The 17,158-nt window shown below is 48.0% G+C and overlaps 1 protein-coding gene and 1 long non-coding RNA gene across 11 annotated transcripts in view; one reads left to right on the top strand and one right to left on the bottom strand.

Annotated features, from left to right (window-relative positions):
- Positions 1–17,158, bottom strand: part of arhgap33 (Rho GTPase activating protein 33) — a 37,591-nt gene that overhangs the window by 16,111 nt on the left and 4,322 nt on the right. For 4 of the 10 annotated variants that reach the window (XM_035526081.2, XM_035526083.2, XM_081714830.1 and 1 more), the window contains exons 2-10: positions 11,773–11,841; positions 8,304–8,341; positions 7,196–7,287; positions 6,278–6,362; positions 3,624–3,710; positions 3,173–3,310; positions 2,751–2,843; positions 2,197–2,319; positions 1,107–1,184 (exon numbers count right to left, since the gene is read on the bottom strand). In XM_035526081.2, the coding sequence (XP_035381974.2) occupies positions 1,107–1,184; positions 2,197–2,319; positions 2,751–2,843; positions 3,173–3,310; positions 3,624–3,710; positions 6,278–6,362; positions 7,196–7,287; positions 8,304–8,341; positions 11,773–11,841 (803 nt within the window). Of the gene's footprint in view, positions 1–1,106; positions 1,185–2,196; positions 2,320–2,750; positions 2,844–3,172; positions 3,311–3,623; positions 3,711–6,277; positions 6,363–7,195; positions 7,288–8,303; positions 8,442–11,772; positions 11,842–17,158 lie in introns of all 10 variants that reach the window. The other 6 variants (XM_081714860.1, XM_081714834.1, XM_035526080.2 and 3 more) reach the window with 4 other exon arrangements.
- On the top strand, positions 7,275–8,321 carry LOC145658006 (uncharacterized). The gene is made up of 3 exons (XR_014123932.1): positions 7,275–7,367; positions 8,060–8,138; positions 8,249–8,321. It is a non-coding gene; the product is annotated as an uncharacterized LOC145658006 (long non-coding RNA).

Genomic DNA, 17,158 nt, shown 5'->3' with positions numbered 1-17,158 from the left:
GGGGGCAGGGTTGGTTGCTGGGAAGCCATGCTTTTGCCATATGGGTAAGTGTTTGGTGGATGAAAGTGTAGAGTTTGTGAGCTTTCCACCAGGCATGCAGAGCAGATGCCACCATTGGACTTTGAAAGCGTGATGTCTGAAGTGTTGGACTAATAAATGGCAAAGCCTGAGATTTGGATTTCATTGCTGAGTTTGTTCTGCTTCTCTGCGCAGTTCATCTGTCAGACTTGTTTTCTTCTGTTTGTATGCAGTAGATGACTAGCAACACTACTAGCTTCAGTGACTCTCATTCAGGGTTTTAGGCTTTTGTAATGTGGTTAATTTGATACTAGGTGGCTTGTTTTTCCAGTAAAACTTGGAGATAATGGAGTCTAAAGTAAGCCTGTAAGCCTGGTAGAGTGAAGCTGTATAGGAATCACTGGGAATACATACTTGGGAATGCATGCTTCACTTTCGGCACCATATTTTTTTCATAGTGGATATTCTGTGTTTAAAGGTTACGCTGCCAAGCTGCCACTGTTGGGCCCCTCAACTGCTCAAGTATGACTCAGTCATAATTATAAGTCGTTTTGGATAAAAGCATCAGCTAAATGCTGTAAATGTAACAGGTGAGAGGATATTGCAGGAACCATAATATATCAAATACATGTTTCCAATGGTTAATATGTGGGGTGGGAAGGTGTGCAGCGTAAAATTTGGTTATACGAGTCCATCGTTATTGACTGTGGCTTTGGGAGCTGTGTAAAGAACTTTAATCCATTTTGTAAATGATTCACCAAAGCCTAATTCATGTGGTGTGGCAAACAAAATCCTTAAATTGCTTTTGTCAAAGGCTTTCTCTGCATCTAGTATAACTATTGCTGTTGCTGGTTTGTCGAGCGATGCGTAGCGTATCAGGTTAAGTAGTGTGCAGACGTCAGTGGTTGAGCATCTTTCTTTGATGAAGCCAGTCTGGTCAGTGATGTGAGTGACAGCAGGATAAGATCCTTGTTGGGTTTTAAGGTGGAGCAAAACAGTAGCACTAATCTTCTCAGTGAGTAATCCCTTATTGTTTGTTAGTGGTGTGACCATCTCTGGCGAGGAGTACCGAGGGCCGGTGACGCTACCTGAAAGCCATGCTTTCCTCTCCACCACGTGGTGTCCTCTTTGGTCGGCATATCGATCACGGACAAAATATCGCCAACCTTCAGTAGCAACAGAAAACTTTTAGTTAAGCAAGGCGCTGAAGTTACTGGGGAACGTTCGACAAAAAGAAGACGACTTGGCAGGCGGGGGGTTACCTCAGGGCGATAACAACTAAACTACGGCGTCACAAATAGCAGCGGCGCGGCTAGCTTTGTTTTGGCAAAGCATCGTTTTGGGTCCGCTTGAAAGTTAGCAATACAAAAGCAGTATGTGAGGCTAAACTATAAACATCACCCAGCTACAGCAAGTCTCAGCCTGTCCGGGTTTGGTTCGCATCACAAGTAACTTCTTTCTGCCCCAGTTAAGGGAAGCAAGAAAAAAAAAAAGAGAAGAAGATCGGCCCTTACTTCTCATCGGAGAGCAGAGGGGCGAAGGCGACAAGAACAAAACAGAGAAGAAGGATAAAAGCGAGTGCGATTAAAACAAAAACAAAACAAAAAAAAAACGGGAAGGAACTAGAAAACAAAAGGCTGAATGAGCGGGAGTGGAAAAGAGGTAGAGAAAGATGGATAATGAAAAGGACGAATAGTAAAGGAAAGAAAAAAAGAAAGACACAGAAAGTGATGTGCGCGCACGTGCGCGCACACACACACACACACACACACACACACACACACAGAGAGAGAGAGACAGAGAGAGAGCGCGAGCGAGCGAGCAAGCTCTAAATGTGGCAGGTCACCCCGTTCTCTGGCCCAGAAAGAGCCAGTCTATATGGAGCAGGGTTGGGGGGGGGGGGGGGGGACAGGAATAGACTTGATAAAAGAGGAAGAGGATGGTGATGAAGACGACGAGAGAATGACAGCACGGCAGGAGCAGGCGAGTGGCAGGAAGTGCTGAATCAGGCCAGGACAACACACCGAGCAACAGTCTACCTCAAGGTGGAACATTGAAACCTTGCAAATGGGGACTGAAGTTAGCAGGCTAATCAATACTGCTGCGTGGGCTGCACTATCAAGGCCTGACGTTTCATCCCCCTGCCACACAGACAGATCCTGCGCCGCACGCACTTACCTCGATAGAGATCTCGTCGCTGGCCTGGGCCGTGTAGCGCTTCACAACGTGAGCTGCCGCAATCGCAGGGACGTTTAGAGACGCCTCTTCCTTCAGCAGAAAGCGGTTGCCATGATTGTCAATCTGAAAGACACGAGAGAAGTCACTGCATATGACGGGCCGGCGCGCCGCAGGAAACCCCAATACTGCCTCTGTTCATCCCGGAATTCGTCTGGAATGAGTGGAAAACGTCATGAAAGTCCCTGCTGTTACTTGATCAGCACTCTGTGTGTGTGATGCGAGAACACAATTAACGTATTGTAATTCACAAATGATGGCGCACAAAATTCACCAAATTCTCTCTCAAAGCCATTGCTACGGAATTCGTGGAATCTTTTATATGCAGTGATACTGCGTACATATAAAAATCTGAAGAGATTCATTTTGAGTTCTACAGAAAATACTGGAATTGACAGAGCCCTTCCATGGTGGACCTAAAAACTTGGTTCCTTTCTTGTGTAAAGAAATATGACTGTGGCTCGTGTTCCTGAATTTAGCCAAACACCTTCTCTCACCTCCATCCAGCTGAGCACAGGGCCACAGTTCAGCTTACTGTCCACGATCATGGAGAGACGATTCAGATACTCAGAGAGCATGGGGGCAAAGATCTGAAAGAGAGAGACAGAGAGAGAGTGTTAAAGCAGGTGCATTCCAGACCCCTTAAAGCGGGTCACTTCCAAACCATTACGCACAGGTGACACAGTAATTAACGACTGTAGGTCCTACGCCTAGAGTGCTCACGTTCAGACAGAAAAGCAGCCCGTCACCCACAAGCACAATAGGGAACCAGCCAGTGATAAACTGATAACCTGGCCCATATCTCCTACCACCAATAATGCATAACCTGGCCTATACAAGTGTGCGCAGCTCTGCAGATGGCATAGCAGGGGCACAGCAGCTTGGCATCCACAGCTGGAGGAGGAGCTCTTCCACTCACCTCCACCCTGTCCCCGATCTCACCAAGGGCAGGCAGGGAGAGGAGCTGGGAGTAGCGCCGGTCGTAGATGCATTGGTGCAGGTGAGCGTCCAGTGTGCAGAACTCCTCGTACGAACGACGCACCATCCATGTTTTACCCTACATATGGGGGGGGGGTAAGAACAGATGAATACATAGAAGAGAGAGGGTGAAAGAGATAAAAAGCACATGGAACATGAAACCATAAAAGAAAAGAGAAACAATTATAAGGCCCATAAAGGAACTAAAGGCTCAAACTTAAAATGTTACAGAAGTTTAACATGAGTACAATCTCAAAGTTCAGCGTGAAAGTGTAAGGTGACATCATTGCCCTCACGTGCAGGGTGAAACGTTTCACTTTGACTGAATCAGCATGCGTGTGTGATGTTTGCGTCACATGGCGTGGGCAGGCGGAGGTGTGTTATTAACTCACCTGGCACGAGACCTGCACGAGGAAGACGGGGTCTTTGGCACTGGCCAAACTCCAGCTGCTATCACTCTGCTCGTTAGCAAACTGCAGCTGAGGTCCCCCCACACACACACACACACACACACACACACACACACACACACACACAGAGTGTTAACGGACTGAACCATGAAACATGTAGGTCATGAGAAATGGTTCAGTTTTAAGGGCCTGTTATGGGCTTTCCTTTCTGTTACGGTCAGGGACTATTTAAAAAAAACAACCAAAAAAAGCAAAAGCCACTTTGCCAAAACTGGAAGACCCTCTAAACCTCCTCAGCTTCCTCTCTATGACCCAGGACCCGGAAGCAGCCTAATGATGGAAGGTGTCTCGGATCTTATTAACAGGAGTGATGGCTTTTGTTTGGCAGCCGGCCATTCGGCTTGCGAAACGCGGCGCGTCACGATCCCGCGTGGCTCACCAAAACTCGCACCAAAACAAAAACCTCGTTCATGTCCACACAAGAACTTTTAATGAGTGATCGTTTTTGGCTGCCCGGGCTGCCTCGACAGGCCAACTGGAGCTGCGAAATCTCTAGTTCCGGCTGAAACCGAGTTTGTCCTCCGATACGCAGCCTTAGGGAAGGCCACAAATGCAGAACACAAAAGCAACGCAGGGAAGCCCCCCTCCTCCCCGATTCCGGCCTGCGGGTTTAAGGGTAGTGGGGGGGTGAGGATTAAAAGGGAGCATTTTAATCTGAAGTGCAACAGACAGTGGCATGAACTCATGGTCCTGAAGACAGGCATACAGAGCGAGGAGAAGAGAGGAACTTGGTGAGCTGTTTAGTGCCACTGCTCCTTGGAGCAATAAAAGTAAAATGACCGCTTCTTTTATAGGGTAGCTAACAAAACTACAGCTCATGACGTCTCCCCTCTCAGAGTGCAGCAGACGGGACTGTTTCAAGTACTCACTTCTTTGCTCTCTCATTGACCCCACACACACACACACACACTCAACCCTCAAACAGTGCCACAACAAGCAAAGCAAACTGCATATGACTGACGGGGCAGGTATGCTGCACAAAACCACGTGCCGTGCACGACTCTAAAAGAAGCTCTGTGTGATTAGAAGTACCAAAGAATCGAAACAAGAGGTGTTGACGATTATGTGCAGAACACCTTTCGGGTGAAATACTGAAAAACATTAAAGGATTACTACATGCATGTGTTTAAGTGTGTGTGTGTGTGTGTGTGTGTGTGTGTGTGTGGTGTGTTCCCGCTGTACGTGAACGACCATCTAAGTGCTTAAAAATATTCCAGACCTCAAAGCCAGAAAAGATTAGACCCAAGTGGCAGAAAAAGAGAGAAATAGACCATTTCTCTTCCTCGTATGTGTGTGTGTGTGTGTGTGTGTGTGTGTGTGTGTGTGTGCACGCGCATGCGCGTGTGTCAAAGCGAGCAATAGCCTCAGCCCTGGACATGTTCCTCCTTCACAACGCAATCCTCTCCACCTTCTTCAGCTCCCTTAGCAGACCTGATGCACCCACGCTTCTACAGAGCACTAACTGACCAAAATGTTAACATAGCCAAATTACTAAATTAATCAGAACTGCCGAGCCTCAAATCAAAATCAAGGCACGTTCTTAATGGAGAATGGCCAGGGTTGTCCACTGCACTGTTTACATGCCAGCCTCAAATAAAGGCTAAACTCCGATTACAAGAATTACCCCTGGTGATACTCCATCGGAAGCGCAGTTTGGATTAGGTTTATTCCATGGCTGGGGAACGGGCCCAACGTGTCTCCAGCACAAAGCCGTGCAAGCCTGGCGGCGTGGCCGGGAGAAGAGGGCAGCCCATCGGATGCTGAGGCCATCGCTGGTTAAGTGACCCTCCGCTATTTCTTCCCAAACGTTGCTCGTACAAACCACACAGACGACGACAACCTCCACAGCCACCAGCGGAGGCAGGGGAGTGGCGCCAGGAATAGCGCGTGTGAGGGGACGAGGAGAGAGTCGCCTTTTCCGGTGAGTAAGAGTGGGCGAGTGGGGCCAGACAGCAGCTGGGCGCCCTACTTAATAAACATGGCCAAGCAGCACGTGTGCACGCAAGTCTATAAGGAGACTGTGAGAGGAATCACATACACAAAGGGAAAAAAAAAAAAAAAGTGTCAACGAGAGCCCTGGCACTGCAGTCAACGTCTAAAAGCTACATCGACCAATCAGGAAAGTTCTCTACAGGGAAGAAATCCTCCTTCCGGTCAAGAACAGGTAGGATTGGGAAAGCCTGGGGGGGGAGGGGTGGTTTTGAACAATGGACCGGTTGGATTGAGTGGGGCTGAAAAGATGGGAGTTGGAGTTATCCAGCGTCATAAATGTGAATTCGACTACGTCGGCCGTAAAAAAAAAGAAAAAGAAAAAAAAAAAAGCCCAAACTCATTCTCTCACTTCTTCCCATTGACGTTAAAATGACTAAAACTGACGATTAAATATTTGCACTGTGGATGTTAAAATGTGAATATCAGTATGGCTTTACTCGCTACACCAAGCACCAACACTGCTACGACCAGTCGCCATTTTAAATTTACTAGATAAAATTAAAGGTTGTGAAAGTTTGGAATGGCCAACATTGCTGCATAAAACTTGTCAGAGGAAAGGTTTACAAAGGTTTACTAAAGCTTACCTCAATGGAGCCAAAGTCGACATTGTCGTAGTGGAAGTGGGCACAGTCTGCAAGCTTTGGGAAGTGGCCTTTAACAACAGACAGCCTGCAACCGAACGCCCAGAACAAAAACGGTGAGTGAACGCAAATCCAGCACATGCAGGGAGAGATGCTGTATAGGGAAACATTCAGGAATCCATGGACATTCAGCATGTTACACAGGACTGATGATGTGCCATGCTATACTATACTGAAACGGAATGCTGTCTGGCAAGATGCACACACATGTAAGCGCTCGCACCCGCACACCATACAGCCAATTCACACTTACATCACATGTACAAAGACTATGAGGTCATAACATTAACTTGACATTTTTTATGTTTTCAGTGCCTGCCAGAAAAATGGATTTGAATACTGTATGCTCACTGGTAGCATGAAGTATTAACTAGATGGTTTCTGTGTGGGGAATTTGCATCTTCGAGCTAAGAATATTCCTCAGAAGAACGAGGTGGTGTATGCTGGACACTAACAGTGCTGAGAGAGCATGTGACCTCAATTTGCATCTCACCATCAGTTGTTTGGTAAAAGGAAGTGAAACTGAAATGCTTCCTGTTTTAGAATTCACGACAGCTTACAAGCAGGTGACCTTTTCAGAACATGCAGGTCCGTGTTCGTAGCTGGGCACGTAGCCATATTAACAATGAGCTTGGCATTCAGTCAACCTTAAAAACTGGGATTTAGATCCAGCTGGCCTTACTGTGTTGATTATTAGACACTTTCAAACTGGTGCTGGAAGCATGACCGTAGGCTGTATTCTGAAATTGAACTCTAAATTCTGAAATTGTATTTTGTGTATACTTGAAGCACAGAACACACAAATCAACTTCTGCCCAGCGTGAAGGAACAGATAAAACGGTGCGCGGGGCCACTTCTCACCTCTTGCTCATCTTCCCCTTCAGGTTGGCAGTGGTGCCGACGGAGCGGGTGGTGGGCTCGCCGGAACTTTCCAGATTATCTGTGCTCCGAGCCTAGGGAGAAGAGGAGGATGAAGAGGAACATCAAGTGGGAGAGTTTAGCCTCAGCGCTCGGTCATGGCGCCCGGTTCACGGTGCGTGGCGTTTCACGGGAACAGCCCCGCCACGGACACCATGTGCACACACACACACACACACACACTATTTGAACATCACCTGCTGAGGGAAATACAGTTTTTTTTTGTCTTTTTATGCATGTCAATGTCAAAGAATCTTTAGTAGGGAACGGACAACAACTCTCATCTAGTCAGCAGCAGTCTAAGTGAACTGCTCTCCTGGGAAGCGTATGCTAATTTATTTCCTGCCTTTCAGTCAGGCCGCTGTAGCGCGGATTTGGGCATTCTCTACCGGATCACACAGAGAAAGAGGCTAGCGCCGGGTCCAAGCAGACTGTGGGGCACTTGCTGAAGCAAGACAGACAGATGGACAAAAGCTGGGATTTTCAGTCTGGTCATACCCCAGTGCTGTCCCAAGCTAGACCCGAAACTGACCTCGCTGGACCCCGGCTTGGGGATAGCTTAGTCTGCAAGCCCAGAGTCATGCCAGGCCGTGGCAAATCAAAGATGCAGCCTCACAGTGTCTCTCGTGACGATTCATCACTCATCTTGAGATTAGTACAGTTAGTGTGATGGCATCTTAAGGGAAGCGGGGGGGGGGGGGATTCCCCCCTCCAACCCCTTCCTGGCTGAACCTGTGCCCTCATGACACACAGTTTTACCAGCGTGTTTATGGATACACTGAGCAAGCGAGTCTCCCTTTCCCTCAGGGTATCGGCAGTTCAGCACGTCCCTAAGCGATCTGGCCTGCCCAATCACGGGAAGCTTCCAGCCGAAAGACACTTCCAGGTTCTGGTTCAGTTCTGATTAACGTTACGGGAGGAGGGGAAGGGGATGAGTCAGTTTTTAGTAAGCTGGTCATGCGCTTGCCATCTGATTGGTGAATTTGTGCCCCACAGAGAGAGAGAGAGAGAGAGAAGACAGCAAGTTGAAGTAATACCTGTCAACACTTACCGGCAAGGCCAGCTGCATCGGATTGGGCAGGGAGAAACCTTTGGAGATGGTTAACAGTAAGCATGTGTCTCACATTAGGGGAATTATGACTCTCAGCCACATTGCAAGACACAGCAAGCGAGACAACCGCCACTCCTTCTGTTTTGTGCACACAAATCGTAAAAAGGTGCATGTCAACAATTTCCTGTGCTAAAATAAACCAGAGTACTAGTTGTTCCAGTCTATGGATGTCGTGAATCAGCACAGAGTGCCATCTTAACATATGCTAAAGAAAAAGATCATGGCTGTTGATGCACAAAACAGCACAACAAAACCAGTTTGTCGAGTTTCCGTCAAGAAGCCAAAGCCCCTGACGGCGCGATTCCCAGTGCAGTTCAACCACCTTCTGTCAGGATTTGCATGCTGGTTCTCTCACTCAGGAGGAAGCGGTGGAAAAACATCCATACCGGATCCACATCTTTCTCCTCCCTCCCTCTCTCTCTAGTGCATTGTTAGTGCAATGTTCCAGAACACACTCTGAAGCTGTTCTTAGACAGACATCTCAGTCACTTCCAGCAGCTTCTGCCTGGGAGAAAATAGTTTTTTTTTTTTCTGTGTGACAGGCTGATCGATTTCTCTCATCTAATGGAATCAAACCCTTCAAATTATGTTCCTATTGATATTCACATTCTTCTTCAGTTTGGCCTTGGACTGGGAACGGCCAAGGTGACGGTATTCCCAAGAAAGAAAAACACCCCCAAAAAACGTGCAACATTACAGCACCCTTCAACAATCGTGAAATTAGTGCCGAAATGTGACATGCCTCCGACTGCAGACTGATTGGAAATTTCTAACTGATGTCTTATTATTCAGGGGTTACGGATTAGTTCACATACACACACGGGTTATTCAGGGCAAATGTCTGAAAGGCAGAGGCATTTCTGGCCAACATTCTGGTCAATAATGTTAACACACTAAAATCTACGAATCCCATTCGTTACTATCTATAGACCGCTTCCTGGCCCTCATACGTTAAATAAAAGACAGGAGGACAGGAGGCAGTTATGACCAGTTATGAACGCCAAGATGTCAACCAGTTCTCAAATCCACAGTCTGATACTACTGTGTTTAACAGCTTCACTGATGTCCACAGTGACTGCAATCACTGTCTGGTAATAGTCCTGTGACACAGTGAATGAAACCAGCAACACACGCACAAGCACACGCACACACAGGCAAGTGGTGATGACATGCAAACACCAGAACCCTGGCCGACAACACTGGAACAAATTTACTGCAAACAATGCTCTATGCACCTGGTCACTGCCATGGAAACCACTGCAGCTGGCATTACCCATGCCAAGACCTTATCTTAACGCTACATGCTCACCCCGAACACAACACTATACATCACTCCACAGAAGAAGACTTCCAGGTTAACTTTGCCACAGGACAAAGTGTGACTGCTTGACACGCTAAGCTGGGGAGGCCTCCGCGTGAACGATAGAGGGAGTATCCAGTGGAGACGTTGGCGAGCTCGCCCCGGTAACCCCACACCCGTCCTCTGGGAACGGCTCTGGTTTCTGCACCAGCCCCATCAACAAAGCAACTAAACGGTTAATCTCTGGGAAACTGCTTCAAAGCCAGACAGCCACGCGAGGCACCGCATCCAAAAAGCGACGCCAAACCGCGTTGAGACAAGTGCCTTACCATTAGGCCTGACCTTTATACGTTACAGATACAGGACACTTCAAACTTATAATGTATTCACTATACCACACAACGCACCTGAGTTCCAGGACCAAAGACGTTACCGCGCTCTCCCTATAACGATTCATTCCATATAACAGTTAGTTCCATTGAATTACTGCGTCGCTCCTTTGTGAACTGTGACAGGGCAGAAACATCACAACGCTCCACGTTCACTGAACACCGGCTGAACCCCATTAGCCGTTTCTGCAACGCCAACACAGCTGAGCACACCGCAATCTCCTCGATGCTCCCAGGCTGCATAGTACCTTGCGCTTTCCTCGCTTCCTGAGCATGTTCATCCTGTCTGACAGTGCTGCTTATTCACACGGCGAGGACGGGGCCGCGTGCAAGACTGGATGCCGGGCCGGGGTCACAAGAGCGACGGCCACGGTCGCGACGCCATCCGCCTGCTGCCGCCGGCCACCTCCGCCGCGGTTACTCCAGCTTCGTGTGGTCTGCATTCGCCCACGGCTCGGGTTACTGAGGCCCGCGGCCACGCGCGTGCCGCTGCCTCTCCGCTTTACCGCCGAGTGCGACTGTTCTCCTCCTGCACCTGTTCAATATTTGATGTGGTGAAGTGTGATCCCCGGGGCGCCGTCCGCGGCTCCACACCTGTTCTTGGCCGCTGCGTGGATCCTCCCGCTCGGCCAAGAGGCCCAGGTCACGCCCTCCTTTATGACATCAGGAGACCAGGGCGCATGGGAGAAAGCTAGAAAAACCCCTCCGATCCAACGCAAGATGTGCACCATACACTTTTATGTGAAGAAAGCTAACAATTTCTAAAACAACAACAAAAACAAACAAACAAAATCAACTAACGGTGTGCACCACATTAGTCAGTTGCCAATATCAAAATTGGAACCTAGGGAATAACCTGATGCTAAATATACGCAAAGCCAAAATGCTCTGAATGGGAGCGGACGGGCCTCTGGTTGCACGACGGAGGAACAACTGTACATTCCGCAGAGATCAGAAACAACACGTTGCAAGAGCGCACACACACACACGCACGCACACACACACACACACACACACACACACACACACACACACACACACACACACACACACACACACACACACACACACACACACACACACACAGAGAGAGGCGAGGCTCACGGACATAAACGCACATATATGACAAGCATGCACACGCACGGGCTACATGACACGCTACCACACGAAACACATGAAGACGACATGCACGCCGACACGCATGGGCAGGTCTGGGCTCAATTCCAGTCATTCAGCAAGTAAACTTGAATCGGTCTCTGATTCGGCGCTGCACGTTTATTCCGTGGTGGTCTTCCTTTAGGGCAGACACCAGTAAGCGGAAGGCCGTGGGCATCATACCAGCTCAACGTTACTGATGACGTATTGACAAAGGTGTGTTCAGGACGTTATTTGGTGAACTAGTAGTTGAGTTTTATCCATGCATGAACGCCTCACGCCGTTACGAACCGGCTTGCGACCTCTTGCAAATCAACAATAAAACTATTCCGGGTTTGGCTGTTCAAGCTACGTTAACAGCCATAACCGATAACCGAAACAGTCGACGTAGCAAAAATGTCGGCCGGTCGATATCATCGGACAACAGGTATCGACCGCATGACATGTCGGTCCGATTCCGAGACTCGGCTCAGTTCAGTTGCTGATGACTGCGAGAGCTCGAGGAGAGAGCCTCGAGCCCCAGGCCACTGCCTCGGAGCACAGGCGAGGAGGGAGGACCACTTACCAGACATGTCTGTCAGGCTCAGCGCTCGCATGAACACGGCGCATTTCCGAACCCAGTGGGGTCCCGACACTTGGCACAAGAGAAAGGAGAATAAAGGCCGTTTTAATGCCAGCGATCCGGCTAGGAGCTGAAGTGTAAAAACAAGGCCCAGCGCTGACGGGAGACGGGGAGTTGGGAGGGGAAACGTACCGGGCAGCACGGGGGGAAAGCAAGTGGTGGACTAGGTGTGAATCATTTGGCAGTGCATGTCATAGCCTCTGAGCAAAGTGCATCATGTTGGAATATTGCATGAAAACATGGCTGAAAATATCACTTTACTGATAAAAGGACCCCATATTAATGTGACGAAATACTGTGGAGGAAATAACGTCCTGAAAAACAGTTCAACTGACAAACGTGTAAGTAGTAATGTAGATCCACCTTCACCCCTGGTTAGTGCAATGTCCCATCCCGATTTCAAAAGAGGAAAAAAAAAAAAAGGAAACCATGCATGCAAACGCACGCACAGACACACAGAATCGCGGACACAAAAACATATGCACCCTCTGAGAAGTGAAACTACAGCAAACTAGCCTTAGCCTGTTCTAGTAGTGCACACATCACACTGTTTGAACGAGCTATAGCTGGATCCGTTTGGTGTGTGTACATGTTTGAAAGAACCATCAGTCACTAGGCTTATGAGGCCACCGACATGAAGCAGCATCTCCCACAGCTCACCAAGCTGACACACACACACGATAAGTTCAAGGGCAGAGCGAAGCACTGTTTAATAAAATGAAGACAGCTTTAAAAAAGCACTTGAAGTACATATAAACTTAACTAGTTACAAAAGTCTTCTTTGCCCTGTAAATGTCAGGACATTCATGAGTACAATAAAGTTTGAACATAATAAATATGTAAGTATATATCTGTGAGTGACTAAGCATGCACTTCTTTGTACTTGGAAAGGTTCGCCAGAGGTTGTCAGTCAGTCTTCACATGAGTTGAAGTCTTCAAATTTCTTGATTGACAAGGGCTAGATTTCCACTTCCCTGTGCTTAAAATGTTTCTCAATCTGGGCCATGGAAATTAAAACTTGGTCAAATGCCCCAAACGTAGCACAAGTCAACAAACATGCTAAAGCAATTTTTGTGGAAAAAAAACCCCAAACAAAACACAGAAATGGAAACGTGACCAGTGTGACAGATCAGATACGCAAACCAAATCATCCCGTTTGTCTCCTTGAATGTGGTAACGTACCAGAACAGCTTGGCAGCGATAGCTTAACATATCAACCTGCTAAGACAAAGCCAGAACTGATAGTCTAGACTTGTGATGATGACTGGGTTACGTGGGGGTGGGGGACGTCCCGACTCCTCTGGTATGAGGACGGTTCTGCTGCCGTGGGAATGCGATGGCAAGGAGGGAGTGTTCTTGCAGCCAGGGCTTCTGGCCTGCGGGGGAGCTCAGCTGTCTAAATATGATTTCCACATCAGACACGCAACTGCCCATCGAGTCGTGAGGAGAGGGAAGGACGAGCAAGCACTCGCGAAGGGGGCCGGCGTTAGAGTGGGTCTAAATCAGGATCTTGGTTAGTTTCATAGCAACAGCAGGAATAAAACCTTCGTTTCTGTTGTTTTATTTTCTTTTTTTTATGATGTGCGTGGGGGTGCTACACATCGATGCGCCACCCTTGCGTTAACATGCCTGAATATGTTGATGAAGGAACTGATAATTACTTGATAATTGCATCGCGTTAAATCAAGCGTGACGACGCGGGGCAAACCTAAAGTGTTAAACGCGTGGGGTTCCCATGACAGGGACCGATTAAACCGAATTTGTAAAACCTGGGATGCAAGAAGGCCTAAAAGCGTTAGCTTGGCACCGACGACCCTCAGAAGTGTCGCAGGGTCAGCCGCGCCGATTAAAGCAGATCGTTAAGCGCCGGACGTGTCGCGCCAGGCCAGCGAGGCGGCATTTTGCTGCGACGGAGGGGAGAACGCAGCAGAGGCATGCTGTCAGGGTCTCTGCCGTTATGTGGGCAGCATCTCTATAGTAACCGAGCAGAGTGCAGCCGCGAGAGGCCGCATGCGTGCACACATGCACGAGTGTGCAAGCAACAAGCATGGGCTCACGGTAAACATTTCTCAGACCAAGATAGACAAGCGGTTTTAAAATAAGGTTGTAGTGGTCTTAAACTGAATAAAAAAACCAAAAACCAAACAACCCACCCACACACAGAATAAACGACTGCGTGTCTATATATGTATTTAAATAGCCTATTGTGTTTTTTGGCATGCAAAAGAACAGTCATCAATGCCTGCAAGTGTGGAGAAAATGGGTCATGCATACACGTTCCTGTTGCACACACACGCCCTCCCTCTGAATCCTAATGAGTTAGCAGAGTCTCCCAAAGTTTGTAAATCCATGTGCCTTATATGGCAGGTCATGGTTTAAGCAATATGACGTGCTTCAACAACACAGGTTTGGTAAAACTTAATAATGGAAATGATGTAACTGTCGCTAAACATCACTTTCAGAGGGCCCCAATCAATACCCTAAAACCTTTAAGGTCAACTGGAGTGTCACTATATTTTTTAGGACTCAACAGTTGTCCTGTGCCTGACCCCACAACAAGATAAAAGGACAGCGATTAACTTACTCAAGCAGAAGAGGTGAAATCTATCGTTAATTGTAATCCTGGACCAATATTAAATGTTCCTTCTTCAGAAGTTAACTGTGAGGGAGTTGGGGAAAAAAAAACAAAAAAACACCTCACGCTAAGAATACAGAACAATCCCCAATTCAATGCTGCGGATGGCCATTAAAGGCTGCTGGAACAAGCTAAAGGAGATAATAAATAATAACAGCTACTGGTGGCACTGCTGGGTCTCCACCCACCCACTCTCCAAAAGAGGGCACTCCCAACAGGGATGCTGTCTCCGATTTAGGCTCTCCAGCTTTGGTTCCTGCACATTGTGAGATCTGCGTCAAAAATGGTTCAGGTCCTCTTTCCAAAATCTCCATGTCTGCATCATGGCTGAGGCCTGAATAAATGAGTCAAACGCCACAGAAGATTGCACCGCATGTGGTGCTTCGTAGCAGCATCAGGGGAAATGGGGCCACATGTTAACCAACTTGTGGGAGGGCACGTACTGTGAAAAAAAACTCGAGAGGTAGTTTGTTATATCCTGGATGACATGTTTTGGGCCAGCTCTGTCCTGATGCACCGGAGCACTAAACTGTGCAACGCAAGTCTTCCGCTCTCACACGCCAGCACCAGAACTGAGAGACACCCCAACCAGACCACATTTAGTTTAAGAAAAACAGACTTTCCCCTCTACCCTCGCTCTGATACCTCAGAAGGTTCCTCTCTCCATCACTTCCACGCATCCCTGTCTGTTTTCTGCTTTGTCCTTTGCTCTCCCGCTGGCCTACGACCTTTCACGGAACAAAGCGGACCTTGGGCTTCCTATTCAGCCCCGGCCTCTGAAAAGCCAAACCCCCCCCCCACATACTTGCCCAAGCCTCTTCCCCACCCATCCCCCCACGGTTCATCTGAAGAGTCTCATTCATGGATCTCCCACGAACAACTTTGCGTCCCTGAGCCACTCAAGGTTGACACGACACGCCAAAGCCTACGGTGCAACTCCCTACCACAAACATAAAATCCTCGGCACCCAGTGCCCAAGGACTGGGAGTCAGCCAGGAGGCTTAAGGGCTATACCACCAGGGGTGATGAGTGCAGGGTCAAATTTGGCACATGCATTCCGGATGAGGGGTCTCTTGGAAATCGTGCTCACGCAAATCCCACACACCCCGCCCAACCCCAAACCCACCCCTGTTCCCCAGTGCTCAATGCTCTGTCCTCCTTTCTATTGAGGGGTAGGAAAGGCAGAGTCGCACTCAGCATACTAAACACACCCTCAATCCCAGCTGGAGCTACAGGAGACTGAGGGAGAAGGAAAGGGGGACGGGACGGGAGGGGAGGTATGGGAAGACGGAGAAGCCCAAAGAACGAGAGCGCCAGGCATCCACTAAGCGGAAGAGTTGGAAGAGGAGCGCAAACTCGAGACTCTGCAAAGTGACCGAGCAGAAAGGATAGAGGAGCAAGACAAGCGGGGGGGGGGGGGGGGATGACGGTCCTTTAGACAGGGTGTGTCCAGATGACGTGGTTGTTGTGAAGGCCCCTGGGATGGTGGAGGGTGGGGGTGATCACGTGGGCGATGGCACTCCGACAGCGCGGGACACTTGCGCTGGCACAGAGCGATCCGGGCACAAATTCAAAGCAGCTGTTTCTATAGGAGATGCTGACGCCTGAGGCACTGCCTTGTGTTCCGTCAAAACCCAGGATGCAACAGGAAGAGCAGCCCCGAACGTGGGAGTAAAGCTTACCCTAAAAACATCCACACAGCTGATGTGAACGATCGGTCAGTGTAACCCGTAACATTAAATGATGATCACAGACTCCTGTTCTTTATCAGCAGTCTTGGGTAGCCTTTTAGTAGGATAGTATCTGCAATTGCAGCAAAGAGGAAACTATAGCTATATGGGAAGTGTTGTCGTGGAAACATAGCCCATGCTATTATTCATGTCCAAATCCTTTTTAGGCTTGCTCCTTACATCACCATGGGTAATAATAATAAAACCACCAATAATAATAATAATAATATAATAATAATAATAATAATAATAATAATATAATAATAATAATAATAATAATAATATTACCCTTTCTATTGTGCCTGTTAAATTACTCTCAAAATAGAAAACACAAATTATATTTGATATACGAAATCTGATTTCTGATCCCTCGAACAAGAGCTCTGATGGACCATGCCCAGAAGACACCACTACCTGGAAATCAAGGCTGTGTGTGCTCTCTCATATGGAGCAAGGCTTGCACCCCTACAAATAATTCAAGCAAGTGAGTGAGCAGCAGAGGAAAGACAAGGTTCGATGAGGCGTAAGGGTAGCTCGTTGACTAAATCTGCCAGACTTGAGTCTAAGAATCAATTTTGGCAGATTCTAAACTTCAAAAATCTGATAACTTCATAACATCTAGCAAGCTTAGCCACCATGTGTGCAAAAAACAAACAAAAACAAACAAAAAAAACCCAAACCTCTTTACTGACAAAGAAGTATTATGTGCCATGCCCAGTTACCATCCTAACAAGATGAAGTCTGATGAGGACACTTCAGTTCCTCGCTGATCGTGCAGGGGCTTCCACCTTTAGGACACAGTGCGGCGGAACATTTCACCACAGTTTCAGCCTCCTGCTCCTGGACGACGACATCACTGCTCAATTTTGTGAGTCCCCTGCTTAGGCACATGATACAGCTGGACCTACTGTGCCAGGGGAAGGAGGAAACTACCACCATACCCAGAATTAAGGCAATTAGACAT

This window comes from Electrophorus electricus, chromosome 1, assembly GCF_041902795.1.
Source record: "Electrophorus electricus isolate QZ-2024a chromosome 1, ASM4190279v1, whole genome shotgun sequence".
Lineage (NCBI taxonomy): Eukaryota > Metazoa > Chordata > Actinopteri > Gymnotiformes > Gymnotidae > Electrophorus > Electrophorus electricus.
Note: the sequence above shows the minus strand (reverse complement) of the source record. Positions and strands in the feature narration are given on the sequence as shown.